The following is a 17,531-nucleotide window of genomic DNA, read 5'->3' as shown; positions in this document are numbered from 1 at the left end:
CGACAGCATAACAATAAGTTAAACCTAAACTTTTCAGTTTAGACTAGTGCATGCAGCATGTGGAAAAATAACTTGTGATGAGATTCACTTCTCAATGCTATATTCAGTTACGATATACAATTTAAGAGAAATATGTCTCTTTTTTCTTTTAAAAAGCAGCCCATTGGGTTGTAAACTCACAAGGACGTGTTTGTTTTTTTTTTTACAACACACATCAGCTCTACTAGTAATCAGGATGTCCCATTCTATTGCAATAGAAATGGAAAAAAAAATCTTAAAAAAATACAAGAATTTCTATGCATTTCATGTGCATAAGAGCGTTTTAAAATCCCCTCTTCATCCTTTATTTCTTGCAAAATAACATGATAGTCTTTGACCTTTATGTTTTCGACCACAGTAGTTACAGGTTTTTCCTCAGTGGGTGTGCCTGTGCAGTCCTGTGAGTTTGAGACACGGGGACAGGTGGCTGTGGCTGTGTTTCTGCAGGAAATCTGTGCTGGAAGCACATTGCTCGTTTCAGGTTTCCAGAGACTGACTGAGACGGTGTTATCATTTTATATCACTCAGGGTCTCAGCAATTTGTTTTGTAATCTGGTATACAGAATGAAGTGAATTGTTGTTTGTGGATGTTGAATGTAATATGAGTAACAGGAACCACGAACTCTGTACCTTGACAGACCCACTGTCTCTGATTTCCTCACCCTTTCTCATTTTCTGCAGATCCTATCAGAGCCTCTTTTCAAATGCAGATACTTAATAATGAGGCAGATTGTTTGTATGGAAACACAGTGTATATATATGTCCAGAAAAATATCGCAGTGACAGTCTGTGCAGGAAATAGGATGAAAAACACTTTTTACTGCCTTGAAACATCAGCTTGACTGTGGGCTAAATGAGTAATAGTTTCAAGATTTCAGGCATTATTAAGATAAACATGAATAATTTTATCATTTAAGATAGTCAAACTATCTCCAGTGTAATGATTAACACGATAAAGGGAAAGAATCAGAATGGAAGTATGCAGATTTAGAAGAAATGTGGTAACACTTCATGTGTTTTTTATACCCAGTCTCATAACTGTAGCATTATTTTTTTTTTTGGACTTAATAGTTTGTGTTGAAATTGCTGACCATCGGGTAATTTCAGTGGACGTTCATTGTATTACATTTGATGTATGGATATCTGGAATTTACAGATCCTGTTTGGATTTATAGGCTTCCTGTTTGTTTAGCTGAGGAATATGTTTCTGGTGTGCTGGAGGCAGATGTAATCCTATTCAGCTTTTCTTTTGAGCCACCTGAATCAAGCCGGTGTCCTACGCAGTGTGGGCAGCGGGGTTGTTCCCGAGCAGCCTCCCCAGGCCGAACGTGTGGCCCTTCGGTCCTTATGGCCCCGTGCCAGAGCTCTGCCTGTGTGGTAAGCCAGTTTAGGAAGCTGATCCCGGAAAGAAAAATGGGAGGAGGAGAGGAAAGGATGACTGCTTGGGTGTCTCCTCCTGCCTGCTCTGGCCCATCGCCTGCTCGCCTCAGCTCCAGTGCAGGCGCCGAGGAGGGGCAGAGCTGTTTGCCCAGGGCTGGGTAGGGATGCTGGCAGCTCCCGGGCATGCTGACCTAAGCACCCAACATTAATGTGCCACCAGCATCTGGCTACGGGGTGCTGCTCTTCAGGTCAGTGCTGCAGTGCTCTCATGTCAGAGCTTTAGATGGGTGCAGAGCAAACTGGTACAAGTTAGAAATGAACAGAAACCTAAGTAGAAGTACCTTGCCTCTTTATTTTAGAACCCAGTGATTTCTAATTTAATTTTAGGTATGCCTGGTCTGTCTTTCTCGGTTTTGTTGTCTTTGAACCATTGAAAAGCAGACACCAGTAGAAATCCTGTGTAGTGAAGACAATGGAGGAGATGGTTTTGGAACAGAACAAATGAATTTTAACGATTTGAGGACAATGAACCCTTGCAATTTGACTTGTTTACTCTGTTCTGACATTTCTCTGAAGACATAAGATGTTAGTAGCTCAAAGTAAAGCCACATTTAGAAAGTGATAGTGTTATTGAAATATTAGATTCCTTGTGTTGTAGAGTTCTGAGACATAAAAATTTAAAAGCTGACACTTCAGTATTTCTTCAAACCTTCTGGGCATCCATATATTGTCCTGATGTGACAAGTGATGCTACCGATGCCAAACGTGCTGGAGTAGTGGTTCTCTGCCAGTGAGATGCAGTAACATTAGAGCATTAGCAAGGAGGTGCTGTGCAGGACCTAAGCTAATAAACTAAGCCAGATCTTTTTTTTCTTTTTCTTTTTTTTTTCTCCCCTCCCTCAACTTGGGTTTGTGCCAAGGGAGAGGGGAACTGGTAGCAGATAATGAGAAGGGCCAAGACACAAAAGCAGTAGAGATGGGAGAAGACTCAAGAAAGCAGTGATGAGGATGTGAAGAGAAAGACGGAGGGAGGACTCAACTGATAAGTTTCCAAATTATTGCTCTAGGTTTTATGATACTGGAGATACGATGAGGATATTTACATTGTCCCTATTGTTCCGCCAGCTTTAAAGACAGTTACGTTCTTTAAGGAACTTTTCTTGTTGGCATGGAACGTGTCTCTGCTTAAGTAATTGCCTCTTGGAATATTAGGGAATACATCATTACGGCTAAAAGATCACTGGCACAATGAAATCCTTTAAGTGCCTTCCATTGTGCCGTATGTATAAAGAGATGGTTATTCTGGCACGTTTTGGGCAGAAGATTATGGAAGTTAAACTTTCAGTAAAACTCCAGTTATGCTTTTTGTTACTTCTTAAATTTTTCTCTCTCAAATTTTACCGCAGTAAAACCTAGTGAATCTTTATGTATTGCTAGCTATAACCTGTGTTCTATTTCAGATACATTCAACTTCATTAGAATCAGGGCAAATCACACATCTGCAGTTCAGGTGATGTGGATTTAATTGTAGGGAGTGAAAATATTCCTTAACATTACGTGGTCTCATTTAATAAAAGTTGGGGCTTGGGAATTCTCTGTTTTTGTCATCGTGTTGTTTCAGGCTGGTTGTCCTTTGATTGTGGAATCAGGAGTTGGCTTCACCCCTCTGTAGCTGCAACCTTTCATTTGCACATATGAAATACCCTTTGTGCTCTATCAGAGCAGACTTTCAAGAGAACTTCTTTATTCCATTTATGAAGTTTCTAAAGTCTACAATAAAAAAAAAAAGGAAAGAAAAGAAAAAGAAACATCTGAATTGCAGTGCTAGTGAGCTGCCTTTCTTTGTAGCAGTGCCTAGGTACTCTAGGAGAGCTGAAAAGGAAATTGTCTTCTCTAGTGATTTCTTCATGGGGAAGATTTCCAACAGAGCTCTCCTCATATGAAATTTGGAAATCCTCAGGGTAAAACTACTGCATGCGTGTTTTTTTTTTTAAGTTGATTTTGTATGTAGTGAGGGAACAGGTCTGAGAAATAATCATCAAATCATTGAATATCCTGAGTTGGAAAGGACCCACAGGGAACATTGGGTGCAGCTCCTGGCTCCACACAGGACCACCCCAAAACCAGACCCTATCTCTGAGAGCGTTGTCCAAACACTTCTTGAACCCCAGCAGTTCAGTGCCGTGACCACTGCTCTGGGGAGCCTGTCCCAGTGCCTGACCACCCTCCGGGTGCAGAACGTTTCCCCGACACCCAGCCTGACCCTCCCCTGTCCCAGCCCCATGCCGTTCCCTCGGGTCCTGTCGCTGTCCCCAGAGAGCAGAGCTCAGCGCCTGCCCCTACACTCCCTTCCTGAGGGAGCTGTAGAGCAGTAGAAGAATGTTTTCCTATTGGGCTGGTGGTTGAGCAGAAATCCTCATGATGTGAACTGTGCTGCCTGTGGCTGAGAAGCAAGGCAAATCTGCGTGAAAGGATAAACACATTATTTGACTCCTAGAGAACAGTGCTGTAATCAAAGGGATCTGACAAGAAGGCACAGTGCTGAATGCAGCACAGTCTCAGATCCATGCTTCAGCTCTTATTGGAGAACATTTAGAGAAGAATTTGTGGTTTTTTTTTGTTTCTTTTTAGGAATAACAAAGGTAGAAGTTGATATCTCTGAATCAGTAATCTTTTTATAAAGTCTAAAAGGTTGGGGAGTTTATGCATTTGGTTGGGAGAAGCCACTTTAAACCGTCAGTGTAGTTTCCAAAGTGGAATGATGGGCAATAAAAAGGAAGAAAGATGCTGTTCTGCTGGAAAAGATAACAGCAATTAGATTCATCCTACTGTTCTCCAAGATGGAAGGGCAAGATTTAAGAAAAAGTGGGGAAGAAGAAGGGGAATATAAAGGGGAACAGAGTAGTTATAATTTTTAACATGGAAACTTGCTTCCTTTCTTAAAACTGTCTTTATTTCACAGCAAGCAAGGGCAGAGCAGGAAGAGGAATTCATCAGTAATACTCTGTTTAAGAAGATTCAAGCTCTGCAGAAAGAAAAAGAAACACTTGCAGTAAACTATGAAAAGGAAGAGGAATTTCTCACTAACGAGCTCTCAAGAAAACTGATGCAGGTAAGTGGTTCCTTTGCTGATGTTTCTCCCAGGAGCCTCAGGGCCGAATGGTGGTTGAACTTTTGATTTTGTTAGCATGACTGCAGCCAGAGGGACGTGGTCACGTTGTAGCTGTTTAAAGCTGACACTTGATAAATGCTAAGTACAGTAACTGTAGTGAGTGGTTTTTTTTTTATTATTTAATACATTGATGTAGAGTTTGCATCTCCAAATTCATACTGTTGAGAACCGGAAAGTTTTTACAGAGATGCAAAGAAATAGATGTAACTTAAAGTAAATGTTAACTGTTCAACAGAATAGTTGCTATTTAATTTTAAAAGTTAGTGAAACTGACACTTCTTTTTTCCTGGAGTATATGATATTTAAAAGGAGCCCTGAAATATTAAATTTTGCATATAAAAATGTGCAGTGATGCTTGAAGGTTGCCAGGAGACTATCTGTAAGTTTATCCATACTTTTAACAAAACAGTTCGTTCTCTTTAATTAAAATGTTAATATGAGTTGGGTGGTAAAAGTAAAAAGTTTAAGGTGCTGTAATGATATATGGCAGAGAAACTTCTTTTGATTACCTGTGCTGCTAATTTTTGGAGACTGGGTGAATATTTGTGGAAAGTATTGTACATGCTTGCTCTGCTCTGAGAGACATGCTTAAGTATCTGCTATTGTCCTCTGAAGGAGACAGGGCAGTAAGTTAGGTGAATTGTTAATGTGACCCACTGTGGCTCTTCCCCTGTGATTATTTACAACCTCTCCATGAAAAACTAGTTGAGTTTAAAGAACCTGATTTGTGTGTTGTAAGAATTTCTTCTATTCTGTGGCTAAAGACTTGAGACATGCTTAGCCCTGCAGTTAGGAAATGCATTGTTTCTAAAAAACAATTAGAGCTAATCCCATCTGACACTTTCCTTAATGAAAGCTGGGACTTCTGTGACTTTGTCAATGTAATGCCTAATGTCATGTAGTACGTTAAGCATCAAGATAACTTTTCCCAATCTTGTATTTACTTTTTCCCTGTCTTTGAGGACTGATGAAAATGTTTCTGAATAAGATTTGCATTTGCTTTCTAAAGCATACATTTTCACAAAAAATAAAGCAGCAGATGGTAGTAAAAAGAAAAAAAAATAGGTATGCGTGGGGAGATATTGAGTGTTCTTTTCTATTTGAAGATGTCAATGTTATAGAAAAATCTTCATACTAAAGTCTCTTCCAGGAAAGGAAGAAATGATATGCCAGGCAATGTTGTTTGAAAGGACTATGTAGAAATCAGTGACAGAAGCAGGTTGCTGGGGGCCGGCCATACCACTACATTGTGTGCAGCAAAGTAACACTTCAAAAGTAAAAGCATGAATTACACTTGATTTGACTGAAGGATTTTAGACTTGCACAAATGTGTACTGCACAGGTTCTTCAGTAACTAAATTGACTAATTTTTAGTAATTGCTTAAAATACACTTTGCTGGTAAGATTACCTTAGCCTTTTCCTAGACTTCAACTGTCATATACATTCTGGAAGGTGAGAGATTGCTTTAAAGCTGTATCTTTAACAGTTCTTAAAATGTTAGTATTATACAAAGTAGGTTTGAACATTACAGAGAGAAATACAAACTTATTGTCAACTTAATACTACAACGAATTTTTATTATTTTCTGCTGTGGGCTTTCAGAAAGTATCCTTTGGCTGTCATCCCAAATTAGGGAAAAGTGTAAACAATCAGTGATCCTCAAAATGGCCAAAAGTGTGCTGCATTGTAGCGTATGACATAATTCTAGGGCATTATGCTGTTTACCCATTGGAAGTTCAGGCATAGCTTCGTTCTCACTATTGAGAGAAAGATTCAGAGAAGCAAAATGAAGTCATAAACCTGATGAGGATATTCTAGCCTTTTATTTGGCATTTGGAGAAAATCCTCAGTTTTGGATTCATCATCATCCAGTAGATATTATCCAGCTTTCAGTAGGCAAGCCACAAGTTCCTGCTGAAGGGAAGTAACAACATAGCCATAACTACAGGTAATAAAACCACTGCGTGCTTTTATTGAACAGTATCTCAGAATTTGTTTCATGGGACTTTCCAGTAAGTCTCATTCAGCTTTTGATAAATGTGTTTATGTCAACCAGATTTTAAAAGGTCACAATTTTAAAATGTACCAGTGTTCAAAATTGATAGCACTAGAACTGTAATTTTGGCCAACATCCGTAGGTAACAGTTTTTGAAAGTCCTTTGTTTTTCACAGCTGTAGGGGCTTATGTATTGGCATTCAGAGCAGCATCGGGAGTGAGCTCCCAGAACGCTGATACGCTCGACATGTGAAAGCTGTCTGCCAGCACGAGCTGCAGCACCCCTCGCTAATAGCCCAGCGAGAATTCCCCAGTTCAGCATGATGTGCCTTGCTATTATAAAACATTACATTACATCAGGTTTTTGATGTAGTTGTAAGAAACTAAATTTGAAACATTCAGTGTATGCCAGACTGATTCTGAACATACATAGTAGCATGTAAAAAAAAAAAAGCATTTCCACTGGAACACTGCTGTCTTCCTGTGGCCAGGCTTTCTGGTGGTACACTATTGCTTGATAATAGCCGTTTGTAACTATGGCATTAACTTTTGCTGATTCTACAAGCCCAATAAATAACTGTATGTTTTTGCTGGTTAAAGTTCCTTTGATTAGGATAATTTTTGGTTTTTCTAGACTGAAGGTGACAGATATAAAGGAGAGCATCCATATCATAGATGTTTTGGAGTAAACAAAAGATTTTCATCATATACATTCCTGATACACATTTTATAAGCCCTATATAAATTCACTATACTTTCTCACATACTCTATATTTTTGTCTGCCTGGCTAAGCATCTGAAAAGTTGGGCACAAGTGTTTTTTAGGCTCCTCGATTCCTAGTCATTAGAGAATAGTGGTAGCATTTTACAGAGTATCATTAGAACTGTTTTGATGCACAATATATTCTTGCAGCTGTGTACATGGAATTTTGAGTTACTGTTTTGAGGTTTAAAGAAGTAAATCTTGAAAATCACATCTGTTGTGAAACGAGGCTACTCTAAAGAGTAATCAATTTTTAATATTGCTTTAATTTGTAAAGTCAATTATTCTTTAAGTTGTCTAGCAGTCTATTTCAAAATCACAGATTTTTCCATATCATTATTTTTTTGGAAGTGCAAATTGCTCCTAGTAAGTACCTGGCCTTGGAAGTAAAATGTTAAGACTTATGGAGATAATAGTGTAATGAATAGTCAGGAGAATTAAGTAATTGGGAAGCTATAGTGAGAGGTTTCTCATGCAAATCTGATTCTTGACAATTCTTTCAAAAATTGTAAGCATGTTGACATAAGCTATTACCCTTCCTGCTCTCCAAAACACCATGTGTCAGCTTGAGGATGCAAATAAATAATAATTGCGTGAAATAAACAGAGTCAGCTCATCTATCATGTATTTGATGAACATCTGCATGTAAAGAGGAGTCACACTGATAGGAATTTGTTAATAAAAAGGACCTTCCGGATGCATCAGAGGACGAATTGGACAACTTTTAAGGGCTGGAATACTAAAAATAGACTGTTAGGACAGTGTACAAGGTCACAGTCTGAGGGATAAGTGAGAGTTGTTTTTTTTTTTAAAAGGGAACTTCATCCATTAGCTCCATTATTTCAGGATAACACTTCCAGCTGTCCCAGGGAAGGGTCGTAGTGTAAGGAAGTAAGGAAAATGTGGTCCTACATTGTATCAGGAATCTTCTCTGTAGAGAGAAGAGGAAATTACTGTAGTTGTGTAGAACTTGCCTGAAGTAAAGTGTGCACTCTTACTGTTAAGCTTTATATTTGAAAGCCCACTTCTCTAAAGTATTTGCTCTCTTGCCCCAAGGCCATATCTGATCTTGTGTAAATGCTTACAGTATCTCTCCTACAGTTTTCGCACGCATTTCAAGGTCTGTAAGGCATTGTCCTGAAGGTGGTGTGTTCTAACATTTTTTTCCTTCTCTTCAGCTGGCAGCTATATGTGTGTATGTAAACAGTTCTTGCTATAATTGCATATAATTTAGAAGTTTGAAAATGCTCTCTTTACTTCTTTACTAAGGAAAATAAACACCTTGTCTCAGTGTTAGCAATTCTGTTTCTCAGTGATAGGTTTTCAGCATTAAATTTTTTTTTTCTGATCAAAGCCAGTAAAAGGGAAGATTTTACAGAATTGTGAGTGACAGATACCATTAACATGTGTTTTGGGGGAGTGCTGGTACTCTTTTCTTTCCACTTTGAATAAGTCATTTTACTTCCTGGTGTATTTATGTTCAAATCAGAATAGAAAATGTTCCTGTAGTCAATCTTTCCTGCCTTTACTTATTAGCCTTTTGATCAGCTAGAATTGTCCTTTGGCTATGGTTCACACTCCCAAGAAAGGATTTAATAGATGCTACACAGCAGCTATAGATCTAACAAGCCTCATCAGTTCCCGTGTGATGCAAATTCCACACGAGCTTTAGAAGAAATGATTTGCCAAACAAGATTTTGTTCTCACAGCTCAATTTGTTTTAAATATGATAATTGCATTTGTGTATAGGACATGAGAGCAAGAAATAGTATTTGCTGGTAAGTTGGCTTGAGGTACCTTCATATGACCATACCAGCAGCCTGACTCACTAAACTGTCTGCAAATGCTAGCAGCCCCTAACCAGACACTTTGTTAGCAGCATCTGGCTTTAGGCTGAGTAAGAGATTTTGGCAATGTGCCTTTTCACACAGTTTATTTTGCTAACTAAATATAAGCTGATTACAGCAACTGGCTTTGATTTCAGTTTTTAGCTAGGTGAAAGAAATAAAGTGTCTAGAGCAAAATGAAGATTGATGAAAGTGCGAGCACCTTGAGCTAGGTCATCTGCATGCTGCTTGCTCCTTGTGCGCCTTGGCTGTCTTCAGTCTTAAACTTGAGGCTGCTGGATGGGGTAGAGGAGAGATTTAGAAAATTGAAAAACTAAATGATATCCTGTTCATATGAAGACTGTTTTTTCCAACCAAGTTGAACTCCATTACTGAAGCAAGAAAATTGCTTTGTTGATTATCAAACAACACAAACGGTATCTTGATTTATAAGTGTGAGTGTAACTTCTTGTTCTAATGAAAAATCTTACTTAGCAGCCCTGAGTTTTCTCACACAAGAAAAGAAACGGCTTTATTTTTGACTAAACAGTTTAACAAAATTTCCCAACCATTCAACCTAGGGTGGCCAAAGTAGCCTCAGTTACTATTGCTCTGTAGTCCAACTGGCTTCCTCAAGTGCATGGGAATTTCTGTGAACTTAGGGAATTTTTGGAGAAAAGTGTGATTTTTTTTTTAAGTGAATGGAGAAAACTCACTTATTTTACACACCATTCTGGTGTTTACATTAATATGTGAAAAATGAAGTCTCAGTACTGATAAGCCCTGAAAATAGAGTTGAATTGTAGACTTCTTCCATATGTATGTTGCCAAGCTGTTCCTGTCTGTCTTCTGTTCTCTCCACACTCGCATTTCTTATCTGAATCTTTTGCCAGGCTACATTTCAGATTATTTTGTCTCCAAATAGCAGCAAAAGGAGCTGAATTAATGAACTAATGAATTTTAGCTTGTTGAGGAAAGACTGTTGGGTGCGCTGTACATTTTGAAGTCTTTTGAGAAGAATTATCAGTATAGAATTTAATGTTCTGTAAGAATCAACATGTAAATAAATGTAAAAATGGGGTGTAACTTCTGTTTAAAATACTTCCATATCTCCTAAATTTTTAGCTACAGCATGAGAAAGCTGAACTGGAGCAGCATCTAGAACAGGAACAGGAATTTCAAGTGAACAAACTGATGAAGAAGATTAAAAAACTGGAAAATGATACAATTTCGAAGCAGCTCACCCTGGAGCAGGTAACTCCTCGCTTTCAAAATTATATGATTGTAAAACGAAAACAAGGATTCAAAAAAAGTCTAATTATTTTGTATTAGGTTTGACTTCATTTTTAAGTCTGTAAGAAACTGGCCAATATCAACAATATAATTAAAAGAAAGTGATTTTAACTTGTAGTCAAAGCAGTACAGCATTAACAGAATTTATTATGAAAAACTTTTTTTTTTCCCATGGTCTTTATGACTTTTAGTACTCTTAATGCAGGCTTTCATGTCGGCTGGACAGCTGTGACTATTTTGCAAATGCAACTTACTTTTTTGTAAGTTGTACTTCTTGTTGCTGTTTGTCAGCTTCCACTGTCATACTACTGTTGAGAAAGACTGCCGTTTCTAATAGCAGGTAGGCACAACAGTAAACCATATACATATGGTGTAGTTGTGCTCTAGGTCACCTCTTTATGGTAGCTTGGGTAGCACAAGACTCGATTGTCAGATGTCAGCTCTGTGTATACTCACAGATTTGAGATTGACTATGTCCAGTTCCCTTTCTCCCTGGACAGAGCAATGAAGAGGAGAGATAAAATACCACTTGTTTTGGTCGTGTTTCTACTGGAAATTTAGACTTAGGGATTGCTTCCATGTCAAATTTTAGGCATGTGTATCAAAGCGTCTTGGTGGCCTTAGTAGTAATCATTTTAATATGAAGGCAAACAGATGAAAAAATACAGGCTTATTAAAGAACTTCAGTTTTTCTAGCTTGTGAAATTCCAGTAATTTTGAGTGGTGAAAATATAGTACATTATTCCTGAGAATTTGTTTGCTGTTCTTATCAGATGTATAATTTTTATGTTGCTGATAATCTGAAATTCTACCTTTTTTTTATTTGACCGTCTTATTTGAGATGAAATTGTAGGTAAATTAATAGCTAGCTTAATGATAAAATGGGTTTTCTCAATTTTTACGCTAACACTCTGTACAGATCGATCTATGGAACGAACTTAAACAGAGAAGTAGGAAGATGTAGTTGCCAGCAAATCCTTAACCAGTGTGGAAATTAATGAGATCGAAATAACTCTCTTAGCCACAAGGTGGTGGTGGCGGCCACATAATCAAAATTGAAATGAATGCAAAGTAAGATTGCAAATTAAGCTGGTTTAGTCTTTGAAATAGAAGCACGAGCCACAGGTGGTGTTTCAGTAGTATTTATTTTTGTATCGTTACGGACACACAGAGACTTGTGAAATTGTAACGTTTGATTTTTTTTTTCTACATTTGATATCAACAATACTTCTTTTGTAAAGAAGTGTGGAAGTTCAGTGATGAATTACTTCATTTTGGTGATATCAGGTCTTTCTCTCAAATACCTGATCTTGAAATCTTACTTCAATTAAGAAGGTGTTAAAGTTGGTTTTGAGTCTTACTTTGAAAGTCCATGTGTATTTAAGTGTAATCCAATGTATATCTTAATTTCCTCTTGCAGTAAGATACAATAAATCTCAAGTTACTTCGAACTTCAGCATGCTTTCTTGGGGCATGTGCTGTACCTAATAAGAAGCAACCAAAAATTGTGAGCAGAGCAATTTTAAGGAGAGGGGATTGTCACAGCTCTTCAACAAGAGCCCTGTTAAACAAGACTTGGAAGGAGTACTCCAGGAATGCTTTAAATGTAACCTCCTAGAACTGCATTACTTTTCACTTCATCTTCATGAGATCTCTTATCACTGGAACCAGTGATCAGACAGTTATGACATGTTCACCAATTGCTGTTTTTTAAATGTGGAACATGAATTATCTGTGCTTTGATTCCTTCCTCCTTTGCTTTCTGTCATCTGGAATGCTTATGGCACAGGTGATGAGTTAGCTGGTTTGTAGCAGTGATGGTCATGTGGAATGTTATTCCTAATTCAAAAAGTAAGGTTGCATCTTAAGTTTCGTATGTGACCTGATTTGATTTCTTTAAATCAGCTTCAAGAAGCAGAATATTATTCTCTGAAGGCTAACAGTGAAGAAATCTGCAACATGTGACTGTTTCATTAACTGAACGTTTTAGTTAAAACGAACAGTGCCATTCTTCTGTGATGTAGTTCAGTGATTTGATGGGAAATACAATAGCTGCCAGTTTTGTCCTACAGAGGTCAAGTGTATATAGTCATACTGTTACCCTTTTTAACTGCTTTAGTATTTCATATGGTACAGCGTGTAACTGGAAGGGGTGCAGTTAGAAGATGAGAAATAAGAATTAAGTTGGTAATAGTCATCTCTTATGTCTGCTCCTTTGAAAGGAGAAGATCGTGAAATGTGAAATCTTCTGGAAAGATATTCTTGGAGAGCAGCAAAGAATTAAAGATTAAAATTAAATTAAAGATTTAAAGAATTCAAGATTAAAATTAAAGGGAGGGGCAGATCAGAAGCCAATAAGTGAAATTTGGGATAGTGGGACTACGCTGAAATCATACTCAACTTTCACTGATTTGGAAGATCTCCATCATTTTAGGAAGAAACACTTCTGCTTGTCAGTAAGTTGGCAAGAAGACTCAATAAGCACTAATGCAGGAATACACATACGGTGGATATTTTAGCTGCATTTGAAGTAAAGTAAGTGTTAGAGAGACAAAGAGAAATACAATGGGATGGTGAGGAAGGTTAAAAGGGATATTTTTCTCTTCCTCTAAAGGGAAGACTAAGGTCCAAAATAATAAGCAATACTTCCTCACTTCCCTAGTGTGATGATTAAAAAATTAAATGATATTTGATTGGAACATAATTTTGAACCCATATAAAATGATGCAAGTATTGACAGAGCTGCTAGTTTGGTGTTGAGATGTGATCCCACCCTGTTTTATTTTGTTCAAAATATAATCAAGTTCCAAACAAACTCATTGACTAGATCTAGACTTCGTTTTAAAGTGTACCTGAAATGTCTGTTACAAAACAAATATACCTACGTTCTTTGTGAATTCACAGCTCTGCTCAGCATGCTGCAGTGGCTTCTTCTGTAGGTTCAATTCATTAAAGCTTTAATATCCTGACACTGGGAGGAACTGGGAAAAGACTCGAAGTTAACAAGGAGGATACTTGTTTCCAGTATTTTCTCATATTTCTTGAAAAGTGAAGTTTTAGATCTCCTTCACAGCCCACTGTCTTTGGTGTTTCATCAGAACAATTCTGTCAGCCTTCAGGATTGAACTCATTTGTCTCTTGTCCCTGATGATTTGACCTTGCCATTGTGCATACCTACCTACGTTCAGATGCCTAATTAATAATGGACTCTGCTGCCTTGGTGATGGCTGCTATAATACTAAGTGTAATCTTAGATTTTTCAAATTAGAGTTTATAAATAATTTGCTTTGTCTCCAAATTCCAGTATGCTCTTTTTTCCTACCATTAAATGAAATAGATTTATTTTCACTAGTATGCCTTTGTATTCTTGTTTGGTGCTAGATCAATAATGTAGCTGTAAAATAGACTACGAAGGTCAGACCAGGTGAGTCTAAACCACACGGCATTGAAGTGATGCAAAAACCATTGCTGTACAATTAGTCATCTGCAGTCAAACGTTCTTCATCATGTGTTTGTACAGATAGCTATCTGATGTAGTGAAGATCTGCGTGTTGGTAATATAGGAGCATGATGGGCAGATTCCCAGAAAATTTTGTGCACTTTCTTCCCTCTGAACTCAGTCAGCCCCAAGCATTGGCCAAGCTGGCTATTGAGCTGCAAATCACTGTCTCTTTCCAGGGGCTGAGCATTTTGCCTTTGTACCATTCCAGCTCCTGCTGCTGTGGGCAAGGCAGAAGTCAGGATACAAATTCTCATACCTCATGTGAGACTGAACCATGTTGCTCCTGACTTCTGTGTTATTGAAGTCTAAATTCCCTCAATTGTTAATGTACATCTAGAAATGCAGACATGGACAAGTTGTCTAAACCTGTTTTTTCTAAGTGTGCTCCCTATTGCTCATCAATATAAGTGTATTTTTACTTACAATATTTAATTGCCCTAAATTTTGAAGAATAAAGTTGTGCAGTCACTGATTAAACTGTTACTGTTGCATTAAGTGTGTAAGTGTAAATTCTGTTTATTTCAATATTAATTGAGAGTCTAGAACGTGGCCCTTATGGATTTAGATGGTGTAACAGCACTTCAGGCATAGTGATGCAATAAACACGTGAGGAAAACGTTTAATCTATTTGCACTATTTCTTTTTGTAATGTGTTTTTTTTTGCCTATTGGGAAGGTGGTGAATGTTAACTACAGCTTGGTTGGGAAAAATACCTCATGGTATTTTCCGTCTGTAAAGGCAATGATTGTCACATCTGTTTTGTCATATTAACTCCTGGAGTTCATCTGCCAGTGTTACTGAGTAAGATCAGATGTGCCTCTTAATATTCTAGTGTGAACATGAAAAATGCCAGGTTAAGTGTTGTTGTTTATAAAGTCTTTGCTGAGATAGAAATTAAATTGTTTCTGCTAGTAAGGCTTGATGCTGTATCACTGAAGGTAGTTCAATTTTTTTTCGTTTCTGTTTTTCATGTTTTCTAACACAAGTCAGACATGGCTTTTCTTCTGTTTCTGGCTTACATAAGTGTGATTCTTCCACTTTTAACATAAAATTTTTTCAAAGGAATAAGTGCTTAAATAGTGAACTGTAAATTGCATTTGAACTTCAGAGGCTTGTGGAATAGGAGACCTTTCTGAATAAGCTTGTTATGGTATCAGTGACCATGTGTCCAGGTTTCAAGCTCCTCTTTACTGGCAAGCAGCAACAAGTTCTGTGTAAAAAAAAAATCTGTTAAGGTGACGATAATTGTGCAACTCGTGAATCTCTTAAATTTTCCAGAGATAAATCTCTGTGACCAGTGTGTTTTGCCTGAATTTTGTCTCTTCTTTGCATTTGCCTTGATGTTTTAAAACATCATGTGAAAGCCTTATTTTTCTTCTAAGACAATGATCTTTTCTAATGATAATTCCTTGCAAAAAAAAAAAAAATAATGTTCCCATCATTTTAATTCATTGCTTTCCTCTGCAGCTAAGACGTGAGAAGATTGACCTTGAAAATACCTTGGAACAAGAACAAGAAGCACTAGTGAATCGTCTCTGGAAGAGGATGGATAAGCTTGAAGCAGAAAAACGGTTTGTCTTGTTGCCCTGTGTTACTGTGGGAGATGAATGATTTAATACTTAACCTTCTAGTTTTAAGTATGTTTGTCTCTGTCATACAAGGGCTATTTCATCTGTGAAAACCTGGAGGTTAACACAGGTGTAAAGCTCCTTGTTTACCCTATACCACATGCTTGAGTGCCTACACTAGATGAAACTAAGTGGTATAAAAATGATCTGGGAAAACTTGAAGGAATTTGCTGATTTTTTTTCAACTGCTGATAGTTTTTAAAGTTTCTGGTTTTGAGTCAGGTTTCTATTGATGGCCCAAAGAAATTAACATGGCATTTTAGTGTAATCATTATGTGAGAAGCTCTTGTTTTTTCCATATCTGCTTGAAGAAAACTTCAGCTTTTTCTCAGTGGTTTGCACTCATGTCATTGAAACTTCCTGCTGCTTCTTCAACAGAAGATAAGACAGAGATACTTTATGTTCTTGGGAAAGCTAAGATTAAAAATATGTATTAAAGTGACTCTCTCTTTGCTGTATTATAAGAACTCTGCTTTGGGGGCAATAAGGGAGAAGAGGCAACTAATTCCTTGTTTTCTACTACATGTTTTAGGAGAGTTATGTTAGTCTGACTCCATGAATCTTGACTGGAGACTTGGAAAACACCTGAACCTATATGAACTGCAGTTCTTGTAGTTCTATTTTACAGAGCCCTGTGGAAAGTGCTCTGAAGAGCTACATGTAATATTCAACAGTGGTAAATCCATAGTGAATGGGCCTTTGGTATGATGTGAAAAAATCCTAGCTTTAAAGTCTTTTTTTTTTTTTTTTTTAAATCAAACCATTCCTGGTTTAATTTATCTCAGATGGTGTGCCTTCTTTCTGGGAGATAGGTGGAGTCATAGACCATGCTTTAGTACTGCATTGAATGGTGTGTATAAATACCAGGCCGTGCGAAGAGCTGTGCTTGCATAGTGCTGTTGTCCCTGTTCTTTAGTGCAGCCTTCGATCTGGCCAGTCAATGTGGTTCTGGTGAAGAACAGTTTCCTGCTTTCCATCTGAAAAATACATGTTAACTTGAAAAATATTCATTAAAACATTAATATGTACTATCTGCTTGTTTCATCATGAAAAATGATCATTACTCCTGAATTTACGCAGTCAGGTGTTTGAGGTATTTGAAACCTCGACTGTATGGAAAGAACAATGTGATGAGAAATATTTTTCTGTTTGATGATACTTTAAAGGAGGATAATATCTGCTTCAGAAAATGTCTATGAAGTTTTCTCTCTTTTGCTAATGGTGAAATGCAGAAAAGCTTGTATTTCACCATAGATAAACTACACTCATTTGTTCATCTTGAATGTTTATTCTTCCTCTAAGAACATAAATGTAAAAACTTGGAAGAGATTAAATGAATTTGCTTGGAAATTATCATGAGGCTTAAGTACAGTTTGAGTATAAAACCGAGGTAACTATCTAAAGTCTGTAACTTGCTTTTTCCCCAGCTATATGCAGAAATATTTGGCAGTGTCAACACGTGAATATTTTAGAAAATCCATCTGTCCCTGGACAACAAATTTTACCTTTTGTATTTTTGGCTTAAAAAACAACCCACAACATTATTAATCCTCCTGAAATTTTCCTAAACAAATGCAGTAGTTAGCATAAATCTTACATACCTGCCAAAGCCTTGTAGTGTCTTTTTGGGGAGTTTAAGGGGTTTTCTTTTCATTTAAATTGAAAGTAAAGTTTAAGCTATTTTTCATTCAGAATTTTGCAGGAGAAATTAGACCAGCCAGTATCTGCTCCGCCGTCACCCAGAGACATATCAATGGAGATAGATTCCCCTGAAAATATGATGAGACACATCAGGTTTTTAAAGAATGAAGTGGAGAGGTTAAAGAAACAACTGAGGGCTGCACAGTTACAGCGTGAGTAAACAACTTGTTTTAAATCTTTTTAAGTCTGTGTAATGTAAGATTTTTATATAGACTTTCAGGAGTTTAAGG

At 37.4% G+C, this 17,531-nt stretch overlaps 1 protein-coding gene across 3 annotated transcripts in view; it reads left to right on the top strand.

Annotated features, from left to right (window-relative positions):
* The window catches only part of CCDC6 (coiled-coil domain containing 6), a 46,685-nt gene that overhangs the window by 14,950 nt on the left and 14,204 nt on the right, over positions 1–17,531 (top strand). For all 3 annotated transcript variants that reach the window (XR_014587125.1, XM_083845266.1, XM_083845267.1), the window contains exons 2-5: positions 4,382–4,531; positions 10,303–10,431; positions 15,440–15,543; positions 17,293–17,453. Coding sequence is in view for 2 of the 3 variants with exons in the window: in XM_083845266.1 (XP_083701392.1) it covers positions 4,382–4,531; positions 10,303–10,431; positions 15,440–15,543; positions 17,293–17,453 (544 nt within the window). In the remaining variant the exon portion in view is untranslated. The remainder of the gene's footprint in view (positions 1–4,381; positions 4,532–10,302; positions 10,432–15,439; positions 15,544–17,292; positions 17,454–17,531) is intronic.

Source organism: Anser anser (genome assembly GCF_964211835.1).
Source record: "Anser anser genome assembly, chromosome: 7".
NCBI lineage: Eukaryota > Metazoa > Chordata > Aves > Anseriformes > Anatidae > Anser > Anser anser.
Note: the sequence above shows the minus strand (reverse complement) of the source record. Positions and strands in the feature narration are given on the sequence as shown.